General features: G+C 40.6%; 1 protein-coding gene across 2 annotated transcripts in view; it reads right to left on the bottom strand.

Moving 5' to 3' along the window:
- Positions 1 to 21,822, bottom strand: part of Rab11 (RAS oncogene family member Rab11) — a 128,833-nt gene extending 107,011 nt beyond the window's left edge. Inside the window, exons 1-2 of one of the 2 annotated variants that reach the window (XM_067157170.2) lie at positions 21,534 to 21,822; positions 20,607 to 20,728 (exon numbers count right to left, since the gene is read on the bottom strand). In XM_067157170.2, coding sequence (XP_067013271.1) covers positions 20,607 to 20,728; positions 21,534 to 21,573 — 162 coding nt within the window. In that variant the 5' untranslated portion in view covers positions 21,574 to 21,822. The remainder of the gene's footprint in view (positions 1 to 20,606; positions 20,729 to 21,533) is intronic. The other variant, XM_067157163.2, reaches the window with a different exon arrangement.
- Positions 21,823 to 22,191: the final 369 nt, after the last annotated feature.

The raw sequence follows: 22,191 nt of genomic DNA, 5'->3' as shown, positions 1-22,191 counted from the left end.
AAAAATGTAACGATGGACGTAAGATGTTAATGGAACGCAGTGATATTGCTGCAGCTAGAACAGTATTTCTAAGGACAGTTCATGACATAAGACAGGAGGGTAACTCAATTGCATTTTATTTAGATGAGACTTTCATACACCAAAATCACACAAGGAAGGCATGCTGGGTAAGACGGGACCGGAGGACTTAGGTTCCTGTGTGTATGAGAGCTTGGCTTATCGTGTGTCATGTAGGATCAGCGTCCACAGAATTTATACCGCAATGCAATTTAATTTTTCGTTCCAAATCGAAAAACAGTTCCACTGATTATCATTCGGACATGAATTCCACATTGTTTAAAAAAGTGGTTCCTAGAACAGTTACTTCCTAATAGCCCCCCGCATTCAGCAATTATTATGGACAATGCAAGCATTCATTTGGTTCAATTAGATAAAGCACCAAACCATAGCACACAAAAGGCAGACATCGTATCCTGGTTGTCTATGAATAAAATCCTCACAGAAATTCACAAACCAGAGCAGAACTGTTACAGGTTGTGAAAGCACACACAGCCAGGTCTGTAAAGTACGAACTCGATTCCATCACCACAGAAAAAGGTCATAGGGTTGTCCGACTGCCCCCCTACCATTGCCAGTACAATACAATTGAACTTGTATGGGCTCAGGTAATGGCAAACATAGCAGATAAGAACAAGACTTCTAAGATCGCTGATGTTGAAAAGCTCACTCACGAGGCCATAGACAGCATTTCAACTGAGGTGTGGAGTAACTGTGTTGCACGCAGAGAAATTACAGGAGGAGGATTTTGCAAGGAAGATGCCAATGAACAGCATAATGGAACCCTTTATCGTCAATCTTCAAGATTCTGAGTCCGAGTCCCAGACATCAGACACCGAGAGTGATTGAGAATCTTCCCAAGTGAACGCTTTTCACACATTTTCTTATGCGTATTTTTAATGTGTTATGGTTTGTGTATGTGGAGTAGCCTATATCTCGCACTTTTGCCTTTACTGTACTGTACAGCAACCAATTGATTGATGTGTTGTTTTTACTGTTGTAGAATACAATTCTACTGAGGGTAGCATATTTTGATTTTCGAAGTTCTACTAATTATTAAGGTATTATTACATTCATGTTTGTGGATGGTTCATGTTAGTGGATTACTGTAGTCACGTCCTAGTTCGTGAACCATGGGCAACGGCTGAGTGGCCTAGTAAGTGGTCCTGAGAGCCGGGATACCAGTTGCTATGGAATGGAAGTGGGCATCTCGGACATATTCTGAGTCGTGGCCCTCCTTGTGCTCACGCGGCTAGGACTATACAATTCACTGGTGGTTCATAACCCATTAGAGGAGAGATCCTCACTTGGACTATGTGCAAGTAGGGCAGCATCCTGCTTCATGAATTTACCGAGCTCAGAACACTTTAAGCAAGCCTCGGACCTATGGGAATAATGGAGTCCCACTCCAATTTGACAGGCGAGCGACTCCTTGGATACAACTTGGCGAACGAAATGGAATTCGATGAGGAGCTAACAATATTAAGTGGTCCTGAGAGCCGGGATACCAGTTGCTATGGAATGGAAGTGGGCATCTCGGACATATTCTGAGTCGTGGCCCTCCTTGTGCTCACGCGGCTAGGACTATACAATTCACCGGTGGTTCATAACCCATTAGAGGAGAGATCCTCACTTGGACTATGTGCAAGTAGGGCAGCATCCTGCTTCATGAATTTACCGAGCTCAGAAAGTAGAACTGGCTGAGTCAGCAAAGAGGATGCATCTGGATGTGCTAGGAGTAAGTGATATTCGGGTAAGGGGAGATAATGAGGAAGAGATAGGAAATTATAAGGTGTACTTGACGGGTGTTAGAAAGGGAAGGGCAGAGTCTGGGGTAGGGCTCTATCAGGAATACCATTGCACGCAACATAGTTTCTGTTAGGCATGTAAATGAGCGAATGATGTGGGTAGATTTGTCAGTGGGAGGAATTAGGACAAGAATTGTGTCCGTGTATTCACCATGTGAGGGTGCAGATTAGGATGAAGTTGACAAGTTGATTTCCCGAAACATGTATGGTTTAATTAATAATGTTTCTTCATTTAATGAGTGTATTGATCAAGGCGGATTTAAATAAACTATTATAAATAGTTATATTACACATTAAGATGGGAAAAGGCAAACATCTTGGTGGAATGATGAAGTGAGAGCAGCCTGTAAACTTAAAAAGAAGGCTTATCAGAAATGGCTCCAAACAAGGGCCGAGGCAGACAGGGATTGGTACGTAGATGAAAGAAACAGAGCGAAACAAATAGTTGTTAAATCCAAAAAGAAGTCATGGGAAGATTTTGGTAATAACCTGGAAAGGCTAGGTCAAGCAGGCAGGGAAACCTTTCTGGACAGTAATAATCTTAGGAAGGGAGCGAAAAAGGAAATAAACAGTTTTGAGTAATTCAGGTGAACTCATAATAGATCCCAGGGAATCATTGGATAGGTGGAGGGAATATTTTGAACATCTTCTGAATGTAAAAGGAAATCATGGTGGTGTTGCAAACAGCCAAGCTCATGGGGAGGAGGAAAATAATGGTGAAATTATGCTTGAGGAAGTGGAAAGGATAGTAAATAAACTCCTTTGTCATAAGGCAGTAGGGATAGATGAAATTAGACCGGAAATGGTGAAGTATAGTGGGAAGGCAGGGATGAAATGGCTTCATAGAGTAGTAAAATTAGCGTGGAGTGTTGGTAAGGTACCTTTAGATTGAACAAAAGCAGTAATTGCACCTATCTATAAGCAAGGGAGCAGAAAGGATTGCAACAACTATCAAGGTATCTCCTTGATTAGTATACCAGGCGAAGTATTCACTGGCATCTTGGAAGGGAGGGTGCGATCAGTCGAGAGGAAGTTGGATGAAAACCAGTGTGGTTTCAGACCACAGGGAGGCTGTCAGGATCAGATTTTCAGTATGCGCCAGGTAATTGAAAAATGCTACGAGAGGAATAGGCAGTTGTGTTTATGTTTCGTAGATCTAGAGAAAGCATATGACAGGGTACCGAGGGAAAAGATGTTCGCCATACTGGGGAACTATGGAATTAAAGGTAGATTATTAAAATCAATCAAAGGCATTTATGTTGACAATTGGGCTTCAGTGAGAATTGATGGTAGAATGAGTTCTTGGTTCAGGGTACTTACAGGAGTTAGACAAGGCTGTAATCTTTCACCTTTGCTGTTCGTAGTTTACATGGATCATCTGCTGAAAGGTATAAAATGGCAGGGAGGGATTCAGTTAGGTGGAAATGTAGTAAGCAGTTTGGCCTATGCTGACGACTTGGTCTTAATGGCAGATTGTGCCAAAAGCCTGCAGTCTAATATCTTGGAACTTGAAAATAGGTGCAATGAGTATGGTATGAAAATTAGCATCTCGAAGACTAAATTGATGTCAGTAGGTAAGAAATTCAAGAGAATTGAATGTCAGATTGGTGACACAAAGCTAGAACAGGTCGATAATTTCAAGTATTTAGGTTGTGTGTTCTCCCAGGATGGTATTATAGTGAGACTGAATCAATGTGCAGTAAAGCTAATGCAGGGAGCTCGCAGTTGCGATCAGCAGTATTCTGTAAGAAGGAAGTCAGCTCCCAGACGAAACTACCTTTACATCGGTCTGTTTTCAGACCAACTTTGCTTTACGGGAGCGAAAGATGGGTGGACTCAGGATATCTTATTCATAAGTTAGAAGTAACAGACATGAAAGTAGCAAGAATGAATGCTGGTACAAACAAGTGGGAATAATGGCAGGAGGGTACTCGGAATGAGGAGATAAAGGCTAATTTAGGAATGAAGTCTATGGATGAAGCTGTACGCATAAACCGGCTTCGGTGGTGGGGTCATGTGAGGCGAATGGAGGAGGATAGGTTACCTAGGAGAATAATGGACTCTGTTATGGAGGGTAAGAGAAGTAGAGGGAGACCAAGACTATGATGGTTAGACTCGGTTTCTAACGATTTAAAGATAAGAGGTATAGAACTAAATGAGGCCACAACACTAGTTGCAAATCGAGGATTGTGGCGACATTTAGTAAATTCTCAGAGGCTTGCAGACTGAACGCTGAAAGGGATAAGAGTCTATATGATAATGTTTGTATGTATGTATGTATGTATGTTATTACACCCTGGTGTAATGTTGCTCTTATTATTACTATTCCCACTTGTGCTGTTATTATTCCCACTCGCATGAAGAGTATACCAGGTTAATAATTATGGTGATTTCTGTAGTGAAAAATGCATTGAAACATCAATAATGACTAACATTAATCAGTCATCCTCCACCCGCTGTAACTCCACCTCTGGCCACCTTAACAGTTGCAACGGCAGCTGTGTATCTCTGTCTCTCTGCGCCGCACGCAGAGAGCCGTCCCACCATCCCAGCTGGTCCGCACCCTAACTACTTTTACGATTTGCGGAGATGCCAAGGTGCCAGAATTTTATCACACAGGAGTTGTACGAGCAGGTAAATCTAGACATGAAGCTGACTTATCTGAGCACCCACAAATCCGACTGGACTCTTTCAGAATCGAACCTGCAGTAGATATGCAGTATGTGCAGCATACGTTTTATAGCATTATGATGGATTTGAACCGCTATCCCCCAGAATTACATTTTCATTTATAACCTACCGTACTTACTCGTGTATTTCCCCCCCCATTTTTACAGCCAAAAAAAAAAAGTACAGGGGGGGTGGGTCCAATATGCAATAACCTCAAATTCTGTGCAGTGAACACGTGACTTCTGGGCTATAAAGAGCTATATATTGTACATGTAAACATTCTACACTGTTCTTTAACAAACCTATGAATGTATTTGAGTTATACAGGCTATTTTCGGTGGAAGGCAGTATTTCTAAATGTAAAAAGTCAATAAATGGTGAACACGACTTAGGCCTATTTTATATAAATATGATCAGTTTTCATTGCTCATATCAAGTCATTTGTTTCATCTCATTAATTCCTCTAATGAGGTCGATGTCAGGCTACGAAGATTCATCTCACTTCATACTCGATCCCATAGAGAAAAGGGATACGGGTATCGTATTATGTAATATTGATATAAAATGACTCAACTCAATGTCCAGTCATTTGTCAGTTGAGCAGTAGGACTACCACACACTAAACCTGATCACTGCTTTCATTTGAATCGTCTTGCGCTGCTAACTTCCCTGCTGCCGGCGTGTCGTCATTCCAAGTGACATCTTCACTGCCATCTCTTCAGCCATGCACTGCAATCGAAACAGAGAGCATTCGAGGTCCTGTCTTTTTGAACCTTTTAAAAATAGTTTCTTTCCCCGACTATACAGTCCGAACTGTGTGAAGCTATTCCCAAATGATTTCTGGAGATGGTCTCTGATATTCCCAGCTGGTGTATGTGTAGCAGAAGCCACTCCTTCTGAATAAAGCCATGTTGCTGAAAGAGTGCCAAATCACCAGCTGATAACTAGCATATGTTACGAGTTGTATTTCTGAATGTAATACACAGCAACTGGAAGCATTCCTTTGATAACTGCGGCTGTTGAAAGCCAGACCCTTATTTTTAAGTATATTTCATGCTTGTTCTCTACATTTATCAAATCAGGATTTACCTAAATAGCTGTAAATGAGATAAGAGGCCACACTGTTTAGATTAGGTAATGTATCGCCTGGATAGTGTCAAAAGTTCGACGGAAAGAATAGAAATAAATAACAGGAAAGTTTGCCGCATTAATGGATATCTAACTACAGGTGTGGCGGTAATGTGTTTCATTATCATAATGTTTAATTGGTTACAGTACACAAGCCCGCTATCTCCAGTTCACTTGTAGGTGCCGTCATATGCTATTAGATATGTTCACTAGGGTACAAGGAAGGAGTAAAGGTGCGAAAATGCTAGGTTTTTGTACTATTACCTGCCATATAGAACACTGAAGAGGACACACTATAGGACTGGTAGAGCACATGGCGACCATGTTTACTCGACGTCATAGGATGTGAGAGAGAGACAGGGAATTAATATCCAAAAACTAAGTCCAAATTTTTGCTACTGCACATCCGTCACCAATGTAATTATTTAATATTTCACCGTGGACAAGAAAAATGATTGTGACATAAGTATAATGTCACACCACCCCCTGATCCTCTGTAGATAACTCAAGTGGTACACCTGCAAGAATATGACATCAGCCAGGCCCACCAATCCTTCCTCGCGGAGGGAAGGGGGCATAACACCTGCGGTCCCGATGACCGTGAGTTCATCTAAATAAGTACATACCTATGACACATAATGGAATATTGAAACGAATGCATACCCATGGCGTAAAAAACTTGTGAATAGTTTAAGTAAAGACATTTGGGAAACTATAATCATATGAACTCTCTTTGCCAATAAACAGGTAAATAGTGCTGTTAGGGGTTTTGCGCCACATCGCAGAGCAGTACCCTCAATAACGTGAGTAAGCTGCTTATTATCGTGTGTGAATGTATTGCATTCTGCATCCATGCTATTGAAACAGGCCGCCGTAAATTGGTCCATAGGATCGGGCGCTCATGGGTATCGAAGCGATCCATGATGTTTTCTTCCTGTGTTTTTAATTTCCAGTATTAGAATTGTTCATTGTGATTTCTATGGTGAATTTATATCATCAGTATGCTTTATGTGATGTGAAGTGATCATTTCCTGCTGTAACCCATGGTGTGCTTCATTTATTTTTAAGTAAATTTAAATGTGACATGTTGGCTCTTGACATCATAGTTTGATCATGGCTGCCCTTCAACAAGTTGAAGGGATGAACTATGACAAACATGGATACCATGCCAAGAGAGTCATGGCACTCGGCAAATATTTGCATTTAATAATTACTTAAAATTACGAAAAATCATAATTTTCACACCTAAGTTCCTTTTTTTGGACATGGCAAAATTCGCCCTTTGAGGGTTAATAAATTTCTGAGACCTGAAATGGAGACAGCGGGATTGAGTACTGGGCCTGTATAATTTCGTACATTCGTTGTCTCCCATTTTTTATTAACGCATACACTAGTATGTTTTGTTTGGAGAGTCCAAAAATCATTGAAAGTGGGGGGGGGAATCAATATTATTAATAAATATAACTCGCTGGGGCCATCAAGGACCACGTTAAGTCTTGTTGCATTTGACACTGAACTTGGCCTTCTTTAGAGCCCAAATTTCCCTCATTCTTTGTGAGTGGGCCTGCTTATGCTCCTCTGTCCAAGGGGCACCGTGTCTTCTCTTCGGTTGCTCGTCTCGGTTTAGCCCGTTCGTCAATATTTTCTTGCGGAAGAGATCTCTGTTAAAGGCGTCTTCAGCTGAGATATGTAGCATTTGCAGGTCTTCTTTGGTATTTCTAAACCAGGGAATTGTGGTTTTGGGGTTTGAATCAAAAAAGTGAAAGATTCCTTTAGTTAACTTTCTTCTGTCCATTCTTTTCAGATGACCGTAAAATCATGCCCGTCTTTTTCTGATTGTGTCGGTAATTTTCTCTATTTTGCTGCAGACTTCCTTGTTGGATCTCTTTTGATGGATTCCATTTCTGTACTTTGATCCCAAGATTCCTCTCACAATTTTGCGTTCTCTTTTCTCCAGTTCTTCAAGGAGTCCTTTGTTGGCATTTAGAGACAGGGTTTCGGCTGCATATAGAACTACTGGCTTCAGAACTGTTTCATAGTGACGTATCTTGGTGTTTTGGGAAAGGCATTTTTTGTTTTAGATTGTGCGGGATATTTGGTAGGCTATTTCCAGTTTGCGTACTCGCTCCTGAAGTGCTTCTTTGTCCAGTCCATTTTTCATGATGATCTCACCCAGGTATTTGAATTTGTCTACTCGGGTGATGTCCCCGTATTTTGTATGGAGTTTTGGTGGAGCCTCTTTGATGTTAGTCATTACTTCTGTTTTCTCAAACGATATCTGCAAACCAGTTTGTTCGGCAATTTCCTTTAAAATTTCAACTTGAGCTCTAGCGGTTTCTATGTCGGTTGAGAGAACAGCAATATCATCGGCAAATGCTAAGCAATCTGTTGCGATCCCCTTGGATTTGGTTCCTATTTTCAATGGACTGTAGTTCGTTTCCTGTAATCTGACCCGCCAGGTTCTGATGATCTTTTCAAGAACACAGTTGAAGAGTATCGGGGATAGTCCATCACCTTGTCGGACTCCTGTTTTGATGTCAAAGGAATGTGAGAGACATCCGTGGAACTTCACCTTGGATTTTGTATCGGTCAGGGTGACTAATTAATGCCAGCAGTTTCAAATCAATTCCAAATTCATTTAAGATGTTTAGCAGGACTTCCCGGTCAATGGAGTCGTACGCTTTCTTAAAGTCCACAAAGACAGACACATACTGCTTGGACCTTAGTGTACAATATCTGATGATCATTTTGAGATTTTGGATCTGTTCAGCTGTTGAGCGACCTTTTCGGAACCCTCCTTGGTATTCACCTATTTGATGTTCGACTTGTGCTTCCAAACGCTCCAGGATGGCAAGTGATAGAATTTTGTAAGTCACGGGTAGCAAAGATATTCCTCTGTAGTTGTTGATGTTCTTCATGCTGCCTTTTTTGTGTAATGGATGGATCAAAGCTATTTTCCAATATTCGGGTAGGGTCTCCTTGTTCCAAATTTCTTCTATTTGCTTTTGCAAGATATCAAGTGATTCTTCTGGGGCATATTTCCATAGTTCTGCTACTACTGAGTCTTCCCCCGGCGCTTTGTTATTTTTGAGACGGGCAATGTGGCGCTTGATTTCATCTCTGTCGGGTGGTCTGGAATCTGGGTACCTGAGTAAGGGTTCCTTGGTCCCAAAGGCGCTTTGCGGTTTAGAGCAATTAAGTAAATTCTTGAAGTAATCTGCCAGAATGCTGCAATTTTCTTCATTTGACGTCGCCAGTGTGCCGTCCGTTCGCTCAAAGCATAGAGATGGTGGTTTATAGCCAGTGAGTTTGCGTTTGAAGGCTCTGTAGTACTCTCTGCTTTCATTCTTCCTAAAGTTTTGTTCTATCTTTTCAATGAGAGATTTTTCGTATTTACGTTTCTCAGTTCTGAACACCCTAGCTGCTTGGGCATGTTGGGTTTTGTAGGTTCCCCAATCATTTTTTGATTTCGTTGTACTGTTTCCACGCATTGAGTCTTTCTTGGAGGACTGATTCACAGGTACTATTCCACCAGGCATGCTTTTTGCTTCTCTTGATTTCTGCAACGTCTATGGCGGCCTCAACAAGGAGACTTTTGGCGTTGTTAAAGTCACAGTCATTTGGTCTAGCCTTCTCCTGGAACTCCTCGACCCTTTGCCGAAATTTATCATTGTCGAAGCGTGTGATCTGTTTGGTTGTCTTCCTTGTGTTTGCGGGAATTGGTTTGAATTTGATAAGAGACATATAATGATCTGAGGCCACATTGATGCCTTTCTTTACCTTCACATTCATAATCTCAGGGCTGTTTCTCCTGGAGATCACAACATGATCAATTTGGAACTCCCCGAGAGCTTGGACGGGAGAACGCCAAGTCATTTGCTTTCTGGGTAGATGGCGAAAGTGGGTCGACATGACCTGCAGGTTGTAATTTTCGCAAATGGACACCAGTCTTTTGCCGTTGGGATTGGTTCTTTTGTGAGCAGGGTAATTTCCTATAACTTTCTTGTACTTCTGCTCACGACCTAGTTGGGCATTGAAGTCACCCAAAAGAAGCTTGACATGGTGTTTGGGGATTTTGTTCAATTTTTCATCCAGTAGGTCCCTGAAATTATCAACTTCGTCTGGATCAGACTTGTTCTTATCGTTTGTAGGAGCATGTGCGTTAACTAGGGCGTAGGTTTTGTTCGCGCATTTAATTGTGAGTATAGACAATCTGTCATTCATAGGTTCGAAATTTGCAACTGATTTAAGGATCTTGGTTCTAACAGCAAACGCGGTTCCAAGCATCACAGCTCCATTGAGGATTCCTCTTTGCGCTTTGCTCTTGAAAAATCGGTAGCCTTCGGATTCAAACATCTCTTCATCTGGGTACCTTGTTTCCTGTAGGGCCATTATGGATATCTGATTTTCGTGAAGAGCTTTGGTGAGGGTTTTCAGCTTGCCAGTTTGTGTAAGTGAATTTATGTTGAAAGTTGCTAGAAAGGTTTTAGATTTTGGCCTGAGTTTTTGACTCTTCGGGCTACACCGAGACGCTCCGACTCGTCTCTTGCATGATGAGTCTCCCCCAGAATCCGAACGAGACTCGTGCGCCGTGGCGTTCACGACGAGAGATTTATCCGAAGATTTACCCCCTGGGGTATGTTTCTTGAAATGTTGTGCCATGCTTTTTGACTTGAATTTGCCTTGGACGGGTACCCATCCTTTTACAACTAGGGTTGTTAGCCCTAGAGGTTGCCTCAAGACGTTTTCTGGCTTCTGGTCATTTACCAGTCTTCGCCGTAACCCTGGCAAGGGACCAGTTTTTTTTTCACGGTGGTATTTTATTTCCCTACTACCCTCTGACTCTGCTGGCGGCAGAGCCAGCGAGCTTCCCCAATTCCAATGGGACGCGCCCGATGGAGGTAACCGGTAAATCCCCACACGGGATATTATTATTATTATTATTATTATTATTACTATTTGTTAGGTACGTTGCGGAGTAAAACAATTGTGATTGGATTGTTTTTATCACGTTTTAAACCTACTTCCCTCCCAAAAACCCTATAATGGCCCGGTTTTCAAGATATTAAACAATCACTTTGTTAATGATCTCACCTGCCTATATTAATAGACCTAGCAACAACCGTGAATATTTCTTAACTAAGTAAACTAGTTTCCTCATCCCGAGGTGATGCAGCTCTTTTTAGACAGGTCTCCAGTGGAAGGGAGTTGCATGAATCATTTTTACTGCAAATCAACTTTCCTGCCATTCCTAAATCTCTGGCAATACGGTACTGGGAATCGAACTCAGGCTCCCGAGAAAGAGACTGTGCTAACCATTACGCTGGCGGACATTCTTAACTACAAAACGCAGACATGTACATGACTGATGTGTGCTTGCAATGCATGGGTCAGACACAAAACAATTCACCTATTTGTGCAACGCCATCAGAGCTGCAGTAGGCCTACGCTACGGAGGCGGACATTTCTTAACTACGAAACACAGATGTACCACAGGAATTCAACGTGTTTTCATTGCGCGAGCCGTACGGACGAAACTGCCGTATTTACTCGCGTAATAGACCCCTTCCCCCCCCCCCCCACTTTTGCAGCCAAAAATAGTAAAGGGGGGTCCAATATGCGACAACCTCAAAATTTTGTGCAGCGAACATATGACTTCTAGGTTATAAAGAGCTAAAATTGTACGTGTAAACATTCTATATGTACTATTATTTAACAAACTTAGAATGCATTTAAGTTATATTGGCTATTTTCGTTGGATGGCAGTATTTCTAAACGTAAAAAGACGATAAATGGTGAACACGACTTTTAGGCCTACGGTACATATAAAAGTCAGTTTTAGATACTCTTATCACGTCATTTGTTACATCTCAATTTCTCTGGTGAGGCTGACGTCAGGAAGGGCATACGGCCGTAAAAACTCGCTATGAAGATTCGTATCACTTCATACTCGATCCCGTAGAAGAAACAGATAAGGGTATCGTGTTATCATATAATTAAATACTGATACAAAAGAACTTAATGGCCAGTCATTTGTCTCCGTCAGTTCAGCAGTAGGCCTAGCACACAGTAAACCTGATCACGATCACTGCTTTCATTTGAATTATCGCCTTGCGCCCAAAGAGAATGTGTTGCGCCGCCAACTTCCCTGCCTTGCTACCGGCGTGTCGGCATTCTAAGTGACGTCATCTTCACTGCTATCTCTCGCCAGTCATGTCAGCTATGCTTCTTTGAGCCATGCAATGCATGCATACACATTCCCTTTGTGCACTGCAATCAAGAGCATACGAGATCCCGTCTTTTTGAACCTCTTAAAAAAAATTTCATTCCCGACTATACAGTCTAAACAGTGTAAATCTATTCCCAGATGGTCTCTGATATTCCCAGTTGGTGTACTGTAGCAGAAGCCACTCCTTCCGAATAAAGAAGTGCTGCAGAAAGCATGCCAAACCATCAGCTGATAACTAGTGTATGTTACGAGTTCTACTTCCGAATGTAATACATAGTAACTGGAAACATTCTTTTGATAACTGAGGCTGTTGAAACACAGACCCTTATTTTTAAGTACATTTCATGCTTGTTCTCTACATTTATCACATCAGGATTTTTGTAAACAGCTGTCCATGAGATAAGACAGACCAATAAGGTATATTATCGCCCTGATAGTGCCAAACGTTCGACGGAAAAAAGAAAACGGTTAATAACATGAAAATATACCGCATTTATGGATATCTACAGGTGTGGCGGTAATGCGTTTTATTATCATAATGTTTAATTTTGTACGTTCGCTGTCTTTTTATTAACGCACACCCTAGTATGTTTTGTTTGGTACCTCCAAAAATCGTTTAAAGTACGTGGGGACATAAAATTATTATTTTTTGTTAGGTACGTTGGCGAGTAAAACAATCTTTTTAATTGGATAGCTTTTATCACGTTTTAAACTTACTTCTCTCCAAATATATATCTATATTGGACCAAGTTACGAGATATTAAACAACCACTTTGTTAATGATCTCGCCTGCTGTATAAATAGCAACAACCACAAATATTTCTCAACTAAAGCAAACTCGTTTCCTCATCCCGAGGTGGTACAGCTCTTCTTAGACACACCCCCAGTGAAGGAGAATTACATGTACCAGTACCGCTTTTACCGCAGATCAACCTTCCTGCCATTCGTAAATCTCTGGCAGTACGGTACTGAGAATCAAAGGAAGATCCCCAAAAACAGCAACTAATTGTGCTAACCATTACGCTGGCAGACATTATTAAGTACAAAACACATACATACAGCATGACTGATGCATGCTTGCAATGCACGGGTTGGACACAAAGCTAGGCCTATTCATCTATTTGTGCGACGTCATCAGAGCTGCAGTAGACTTACGCTACAGAGGCGGACATTTCTTAACTGCAAAACACAGATGTACCGCATGGATTCAACGCGTATTCATTGCGTAGGTTGTATGGACGAAACTATTCACAAATTTGTGCGATGTCAGAGCTGCAATAAGACTTGTAGCCTACCCGCTTCGAAGCCGAATATTCGTCATTCTCTGACGAATTACGTTGTGGGGTCTTACAGGCGAGATTTATTTTTTTTTCATTTTCTTCGTCTCGGAAACCCAGGGGGTGTCTAATACGCGAGGGGGTCTAATATACAAGTAAATACGGTATTTACAAATTTGTGTGAAACCAGAGCTGCATAAGGCTTGTGGCTGCTTCGAAGTGGAATCATTGTTCTTCTCTGATGAAATGTTAGACGGGTCTTTTATGCAAGATTTATTTTTTCATTTTCTTCGTCTCAAAAAGTCAAGGAGGGTCTAATACGCGAATAAATACGGTCATTTAATTTAGCTTACACCATTATCCATTGCTCAAGTATGCTTCAAGCATTTCCATTGTCTGAGATACAATCTAATATGACGTCATTTCCACAAGTCAAGTGAAATGCATTCTGTTGCCAACCCACGCACAATATAAACAGAACTAAATGCAATCTGTAACAAAACAATGTACAATACAGAACAAATTATTCATTTGTCATTAGCTGCAAGTAACAAATGGCTATGTCGGTGTCAGCTATTCATCACTGTCCAACATAGAATGCGCCGCTATCACCATACCGAATACTAGAAGCCTAACAGCCGTTTTGCGGCCCTAATCTGGGAGGTTATGCCTCCAGATCCCCTTTGCATGATCACAGTCCAAAGGTTTTTTTAACTAACTAGACCTAACCATTCCAGACCAATGGTTTTCTCACTAGCTGGACCAAACCAATCCAGACCCAGTGTTATCCCTAGGAGCTTTCTAATGGGCGCACCGCCAAGCCGCTTTCATTAACCACCCAGCTACCATAACCTAGATATGCACTAATTACATAATATTTCAAGTTGGTTTACGTTGCACCGACATAGGTCTAATACCAACGATGGGATAAAGGGCTAGGAGTAGGAAGGTAGAGGCCTTGGCCCTAACTAAAGTACAGATCCAGCATTTACCTGGTGTGAAAATAGGAAACCACAGAAAACACTCTTCAGGGCTGCCGACAGTGGGATACGTTAACGTCCTCAAAACAAGCTCTCCAAACACCCCCACTAAGTCGCTCAACTCATCACGCCCCTATTCTCCCTCCAATACACTCAACTCCTCCCCAAGCGCCAATCACATACCCACAGCCCCGCCTTCTCAAATCCACTCCCCTCCTCTAAGACGTCACACGTACAACACGAGGAGTAGGACATTAGCGACAGCCAGTGCTCCACAAACCTCCTAACAATTAGGTAACAGCTCAACAGCTTTCAAGGTAAAATTTTTAACTTTCACATTTTTCATTTCTCAATGATTTCCCCTTTTCTCTTTTTCCGTCATTTCACTTAACTAATTAAGACAAATCCTCCATTTTCAGATTTCCGTCACATGTAGGACAGCTCAAACACCGATTGCACTGCACAACATTTTCGACCGTTGCCCATTCAACCAACAACTGACTTTCCCACATTTCAACAACAAAATATACGCAAACCTTTAGTCAACTAGGAAGAACCTAATGATGTTTTTAACTATCTTCATTTGAAGCCGGTGTTGTTTTAACTCTGTCTTAGCACAGCCTCAGCTTATAATCAACAAAAGCTGTTCACTTGCACTGTGCACTCCATTCAAATAGAATGTGACCAACGGAGTTGACTACCTCATGAATCCCAGGGCCAATTATTTTGGTTGGAGCCAAATTACAAATAGACAAATTGGAATGTTTTACCTCATCAATTTTAACAATTATAAATAAGTGTACAGTAATTATAAATTGTGTTTTATTTGGCCAACTTTTGTATATACTACGTAGAACTACCATCGAACTCAATATCATATGGACTTTGATTACTTCCATTTTTATACTGTGTATATGATGGCCTCATTTTAATATTAAGAAACCACTAACGTATTTTACTACGTGTAACTAGTCTATTGTTATTTCGTTTTGGATAGGACTTTGTACGTGTTTTTAATGTATTCTTTCTTACATATTATGTTCATAATTTCCAACCAGACGTCTGGTTTAATTTTGAGGTGCTTTGATATGACTGATGATGCCCCACATGAGGGCGAAACATGTCTCCATTTTAACGATATTTAACTAAAAATGTTAACATCCTGTAATGTATTGAATAGGTTGGAGTCCAATAAATTCTCTTATATTATTATTATTAGTGGGATACGAACCGACTACTTCCCGAATGAAAGCTCACAGCTGTGCGCTCTTAACCGCACGGCCAACTCGCTCGATTTACTTAATATTAATAGCCTACATATTTTAGTCAATGCGCGTTCCAAATTAAAATTTAAATACTGTAAAACTGTTTATTTGAATGAAAAATGTTCATTATTGTCAGCAAAATTGCACGAGTTACAGAGTTTAAATGTTCAGCTTAACACACAGTGTCATGCGCGAGTGCTGTCTGGATTAGCGTGGAATCACATGTGAGCACTCGATTCCACGGGATGTAACAAACCCGCCCTGCTCTCCACAGCAACTGAGTGATTATGAATGAACAGTAGAACATTAGAAGTTCAAAATACTCTAATGTCTTCGTCTTGTCCATTTTTGCAGTTAATGTTTACCTATCTTAATCGTTAATGGCCAGAGGGGAATAAGTTGAAATTTTTATATGCAGTATTCCCCTCCCTCCGCAGCTACTCATTCCTGCCACCCAGCTAACGAAAATTTCTGGGGAGAACACTGCATACCCGGGGGCTTAGCCCTCACACCCTCTTTGCTTGATCACAATCCAATGGTTTTTTTACTAACCAGACCTAACCAATCCAGACCAATGGTTTTGTCATTAGCCGGCATGATAAATTGATGCAGCTTTTCGCCAATGTCCAACATAGAATGCACTGCTATTACCGTATGGAATGCTAGAGACCTAACAGCCACGTCGTGGTCCTAACCTGGAAGCTTATGCCCCCAAACCCACTTTGCTTGATCGGGCATAACTATGGAGTCCACCCCACAATGTTAGTAACACAGGGCAGCACTATGTGGCACACGCAAAGTGACTGTCCTTTGTTTAATACTTAGGTTTCCACCAGTAGTGCTTAGGTAAGTACAACAGCACTGCTGCCAACTGTTGAATGTTGATTTGATATGGCTGGGTTTTTATTCCCTTGCTGTGCGGATAATATACGCCGCAGCAACAGAAAAAAGCCTCTCGAAGGGAGTGTGGCCCTGAAGCGGCCACTGTCATCGTGAAAGAGATTGGCCTGAATGTGCAAAAATAGGTTACAACTACTAAATTACCATTTCTTTCCTTGCCATGTGGGCAGTATGCGCCACACGGCCATAGAAAATAGCCTCTTGAAGGGAGTGTAGGGGCCACTGTTCTCATGACACATTGGCCTGTATGTGCAAAAATACGTTACAGCTAATGAGTGATCTTTTCCTTGTCGTAAGCCCCGAGATTAGAGAAGGAATTGAGAAAGTGTAAAGTTATAGCCCGATGCCACGACACTTTCAAACTTCGTGGGCCTCTAGCCTTTTCTTCTGGAATGATTGATAACGAAATCTCTCTTCGTTGGTGGGAATGACGTCTTAATCTCAGATATATCAGCCAATGCCTGTGATCCTTGGCAGAAACAATGGATAATTGCGTCCAGACCATTACTTTAGGTTATAAAAGTAAACCTACTTCTAGGGGCGGGCGTAATGAACACATCTCTCCTCCAGAACCATTTCTAGGTAAGAATAGCAGCACTGAAACTACCACATGTAATAATCCTTGCAGGGCAGACACTATATTTCTACTCTTGATCGCAGTCCAAACAAATCCACTAGTTCGTAAATTCAAAAGTAGTGCCACCACACGTAACAACGTATTACTAGTTCTTAAGGTCCAGAGTTGGCAGCCTTGTGCACCGCATGTTCACGGCCACCACAAGAAAGAAATAAAAACAGTGCCATCGCGCCTAGATGTTTGCGCTGAAAAACTGCTGCAGTAACAACTTTTGCCAAACCTGCCAACATGGATTTAGAGAGCTTGTGTCTTAACCGTCCGATCCACTCAGCATAGCCGGAATTATTTTATTATGAGCTATTTCAGTACATAATTTTATTACAATTTCAAGTGATATGAATAATTTCTCCATGGCATTTTGTTCAAGGTTTCCTGTTCTATATTTTCATTCTCTCTAAGTAGAGCTAAATGTATTAAAACGGCAATTTATTGTGATTTATTTTGTAAATACTGGAAGTGTGTTCATTTTCCTCCTTTATGCAATATGTAAATATGTAGGCCTATATCTTGTATTTTTAATGCCCATTTAAGCATAAGCTATACCAGTATTATGCAACCGAGTGCTTTCGTAATTATAAGGCCCCATACACGTGCAGACTCAGTCGGAAGTAAGTCTGTGCAAACCAGTCTCTTCAGACATGTCTCTCTGTGTATGGCCGATAAGTCTGCTGACAAAGTCTACAGGCAAGTCTCTGACATTCTGGCGCTGCTTGAATTCTGCCGGAGACTTTGCGACGAAAGCGCTACCTCTGAGATGCGGCAGAAAATGTAAACGTGGTAACCTACAAATATGAGAACTGAATTCCTTTTGCGCGTCTTATTCGTGCAGAGCGCTACATTATGTCCAAATAACTCATCTTCTATATCTACTATCTAATTTCAATCCGTATACATTTTTCAATCATCCAAAGTGCATAATCTTAAACGGAAAACAGCTGCGCACGTCGTATTCAACTTCCTCGGTAAACAATCATTTAGTCTGAGCATGTGTGGGCAACTGCATATTTCCGACTTACCTCCTGGAGGCAAGTCTGTGCAGGTAAGTATTCCAGAAGTCTGCGCGTGTATGGGGCCCTTCAGAGAACTGTGAAATCTCACTTCTCTTTTCCTGCAGCCTGTGTACTTGCTTCATCGCCACACTGACTTGTTTCCGTTGCTAAAAATATGGGACACACGGCGTTCAGTGGATTCAAATCTGGCGATGCAACAGCCACTCTATAGTCTTCTCCCTAACACGGTCTAGACCAATGATCTAACCAATCCAGACCAATCAGTTTGTCATGGGATACTAGAGACCTGCACACCGCTTCACAGTCTAACCTGGAGCTTACACCCCCCAAACAAATTAACAAAAAACTGCACCAGCAGCGGAATACGACATAAAGGAGTCGTGTCTAGAGGCCTTAAGTATGTATTCATATTTCTCTAATAACTTTGGTATTTCTTAATGTGCCGCAGATTTTTCACTTCATATAAGTAAAAGCAATTATGTTCCATTTGTGACAAATTTTACAGTGACATTTCATAGATAGGAATGCGCGATGTAACCCATTAAACGATTTATTGGTCCAGGAATCGTACTATTTTCCTTTTAAAATATATATATGTATTGGTCCAGGGGTCATGCTATTTTTCAACAAAATACCCGCACTCCCATTCATCGATGCCAGCCAACGAGCTAGAAAGAGAGCTCGTTGGTGCCAGCCCTGGGTGTTCTGTGCCTGGACCTCAGAAAAAACAGACGACGGCACGAACAGCGGAATGCAACACCATGGACTGCTATTTACAGCCAGTAAATATGTATACATATTTCTTGCTAGTTACGACGGTATTTCTTAATCAACCTGGGATTTGAGACTTTATTTGAGTAAATCAATGATTACCCAAAGGGTTACGTGAATGATGTTGATCCACGAAATATCACTGTAATATTTGTCACAAATGGAAGATAGTAATTGCTTTTGCTCAAATCACGTAATCGATCTTCCCTTGTAATGTAACAACCTAGACTTAAGCTTTGGAGGATTTGATGTTAATGCCTTTTTGTAGAATTTATACTTCAATGCCTGTAAAATATCTATGCCACCATAAAATACATAACAAAATTTGAAGTTAACAGTTTAAAAGTTATTTCAGGTGAACAACTTAGCTGTCTAATCCTGGGTTACATTGCGCATTCCTATCAATGAAATATCACTGTAAAATTTGTCACAAATGGAACATATTAATTGCTTTAACTTAATTGAAATGAAAAATATACAGTAAATTAAGAAATACCGTCGTTATTAGAGAAATATGAATACATACTTAAGGCCTGCAAACAGGACTCCTTTATGTCGTATTCCGCTGCTGGTGCCGTCTTTTGTTAAAGATCCAGGGCTAGCACCGAGGAATGGGATAATTGCTTTTACTTAAATGAAGTGAAAAGTCTGCAGTAAATTAAGAAATACCGTTGTTATTAGAGAAATACATAAGGCTGACAGGACTCCTTTATGTCGTATTCCGCTGCTGGTGCCATCGTTTGTTAATTTCTTGAGGTCCAGGGCTAGCACTCAGGAAAGGGAGTACTATGTCTGTGGATTCTCATTATCTTTGTCCATATGATTAGAGCGGCCAGTTCAAACAGCAAAATGGAGGTCAACATATTTCGTTCTTCAATGAGGCAAATTACCATGTTATAGTGATGTGGCTGGAACTCCACGGAAAAACAACTAAGGACGCATTCAACAACTTGGTCCTGCACATTACAGAGAAATATCGCAGATACCACAAAAATGATTTTTGTTGAAAGAAAAGTAGCATGATCCCTGGACCAATTAACTTTTTTTTTTTTGTTCGAATAAATCACTAGTCCATAGAATTCTCCGTATGTACATTGGCCATAGCTTTTTGTCACCTATTAAATCTTGCATATCGCGATACAATTCAGGAAATGATGTCATTGACAACTGAAGCAATGAAACGAAAGCAAAGAACTTCAGTGAACACAGACATCACACACAAAATTGTTGAAAGTGTAAGACAAACGAAAGACATACGTGTGTTATTGTGAGCGTAGCACCAAAGGTACTTGTAAAGTAGTAAAGTAGGTATACATAATAGGCCTATTCTCCAAAAATAAAATGTTTCTTAATTTACTGCAGATTTTAGACTTCAACTGTGTAAAAGCAATTATTATGTTCCATTTGTGACAAATTTTACAGTGACATTTCGTAGATAGGAATGCGCGATGTAACCCTAATCCTGTACACCAAGCTGAATGGCTGAAACGGTTGAGATGCTGGCCTTCTGAACAACTTGGCAGGTTAGATCCTGGCTCAGCCCAATGGTATTTGAAGGTGCTCAAACACGTCAGCCTTATGTAGGTAGGCAGATTTACTAGCACGTAAAAGAACTCCCGTAGGACTAAATTCCGGCACCATCGCGTCTCCGAAAATCTTAAAAGTTGTTGATGGGACGTAAAGCCAATAACATTATTAACTTTGTACGCCTAAGCATGAAGAACCCAATATATTACAACAGCAACTGAGAATAAAAGTAAAATTTGTAGGCATGTCATCCAAATCACAATTTTCCAGGAATGGAACAATATAGGTACAGACAATGTTGCCTAATATCTCTTAGCATAGAAAGAACACAAAATAACTAAGCTCACCTGTATACTTCTCGTTGCAAATTCAACACCTATAGTTGACTTAGACTCCAAATTAAATTCATTTCTAGTAAATCGAGATAGAAGGTTACTCTTGCCAACTCCAGAATCTCCTATAAGCACCACTGTGAACAGCAAAATGAAAGAAGATTAGGAAATTCCACTCTTGCATTGAAAAATAGAAGTAGATATGCATTAAATCACAATATGCACGCGGTTTACTCAGCAAAGAGGACTTGACTTCATTCAAACTTTAAAACATGAAGTTTGAAAGGTCCACCTGTATACAATTAGTTAGCATTTTCGTATTTTAAATTTTCCTAACGTACTAAATAACTTTAAACAGTAAAAAAGCAGAGAGTAGGTATTCATAAAAAGAAGTTATCACAATGTTTCCAGCCACTTGCCGTAACAAAATAAAACTGGAAATGTTAGGTTACGAGACAGTTGTTAACCGAAATAAATACCAAACTAGTCGTAACACAGTCTGATCACGACATCAAGTAACACATCAGCACATAATACTAGCAATAGTGACTGGAGAGTACATTCATTATCTGAAATGCACAGTTTCTTCCCCGTAGTCAGACACTGTCTCAGAATATCAACTAATTGCAAGTGTTGATGAAGATGTTTTAAAATGACATTCTCAACTCGAAAGTGTAATACGCAAAATAAAAATACTACACAGATCAAAGACACGATTTCTAAAAACCTTTTCACAGCAGAACACACTTCAAATGCATTAACTGAAACTAAATCTTGACAGCTAAATCCCAAATGTCAAACGAAACGGTGAATTAATTACCGCGAATATTCACGACTGCTGAATCATAAGTCAGGGACATCAACCTCGGCATTAACTTCAACACTAGTCCTGATAACCTTTAATAAGAATTAGTAAAAAAAAAAGTCTCATAGTAACTCTACCTTTGAACAAATAGTCGTACTCGTCATCTCGGGTGCCCATCTTCTACGAGGAATTTACACCCTAGACGAGGTGGAAAAATCAATATAGGTAGCTGAAATTAAACGAACACCAAAACCACACTCTACAGGAAGTGTAGCACTTCAAGCACAAACCAATGTCAAATCTTGAATTTCGATTACACGCAGGATGTTTCAGATGGAAATAAATACACTAAACGAATAATTTACTCTCGCAGGAGAGTTACACAATATGGCTGCCACCTCCTACGCCCCTCGGATTGCGCACGCGCATTACGTCACTACCACATATTCTTTGACCATCACCGCCTTCTTACGTTCTTCTCAGTCCGGCATTCACCGACTTTTGGAACGGAGTTGGGCCTAATTTTATGTTTATAATATTCTGCCGAGTGGTTCTGTCTGATGATGGTCTGTATTACACAATTAAATTTTATGAAAATAATGGAACATTTCTGGAACGAGAAAAGTAGCTGGTAGCAGTACACTATACAGCACAGCTCAATAAATAAATATAGAATGATCAAAGGTTTTCGTATATAGTGTTTTCTTTTATAAAGACTGAACATTCAGCAGATAATGGAAAAGGCATCCTCCTATATAGATATATTGATTTTATTAAATTTATCTGAAGTAAAAG

Source organism: Anabrus simplex, chromosome 1 (assembly GCF_040414725.1).
Source record: "Anabrus simplex isolate iqAnaSimp1 chromosome 1, ASM4041472v1, whole genome shotgun sequence".
Taxonomy (NCBI): Eukaryota; Metazoa; Arthropoda; class Insecta; order Orthoptera; family Tettigoniidae; genus Anabrus; species Anabrus simplex.
This window is presented reverse-complemented; position numbering and strand designations above follow the sequence as displayed.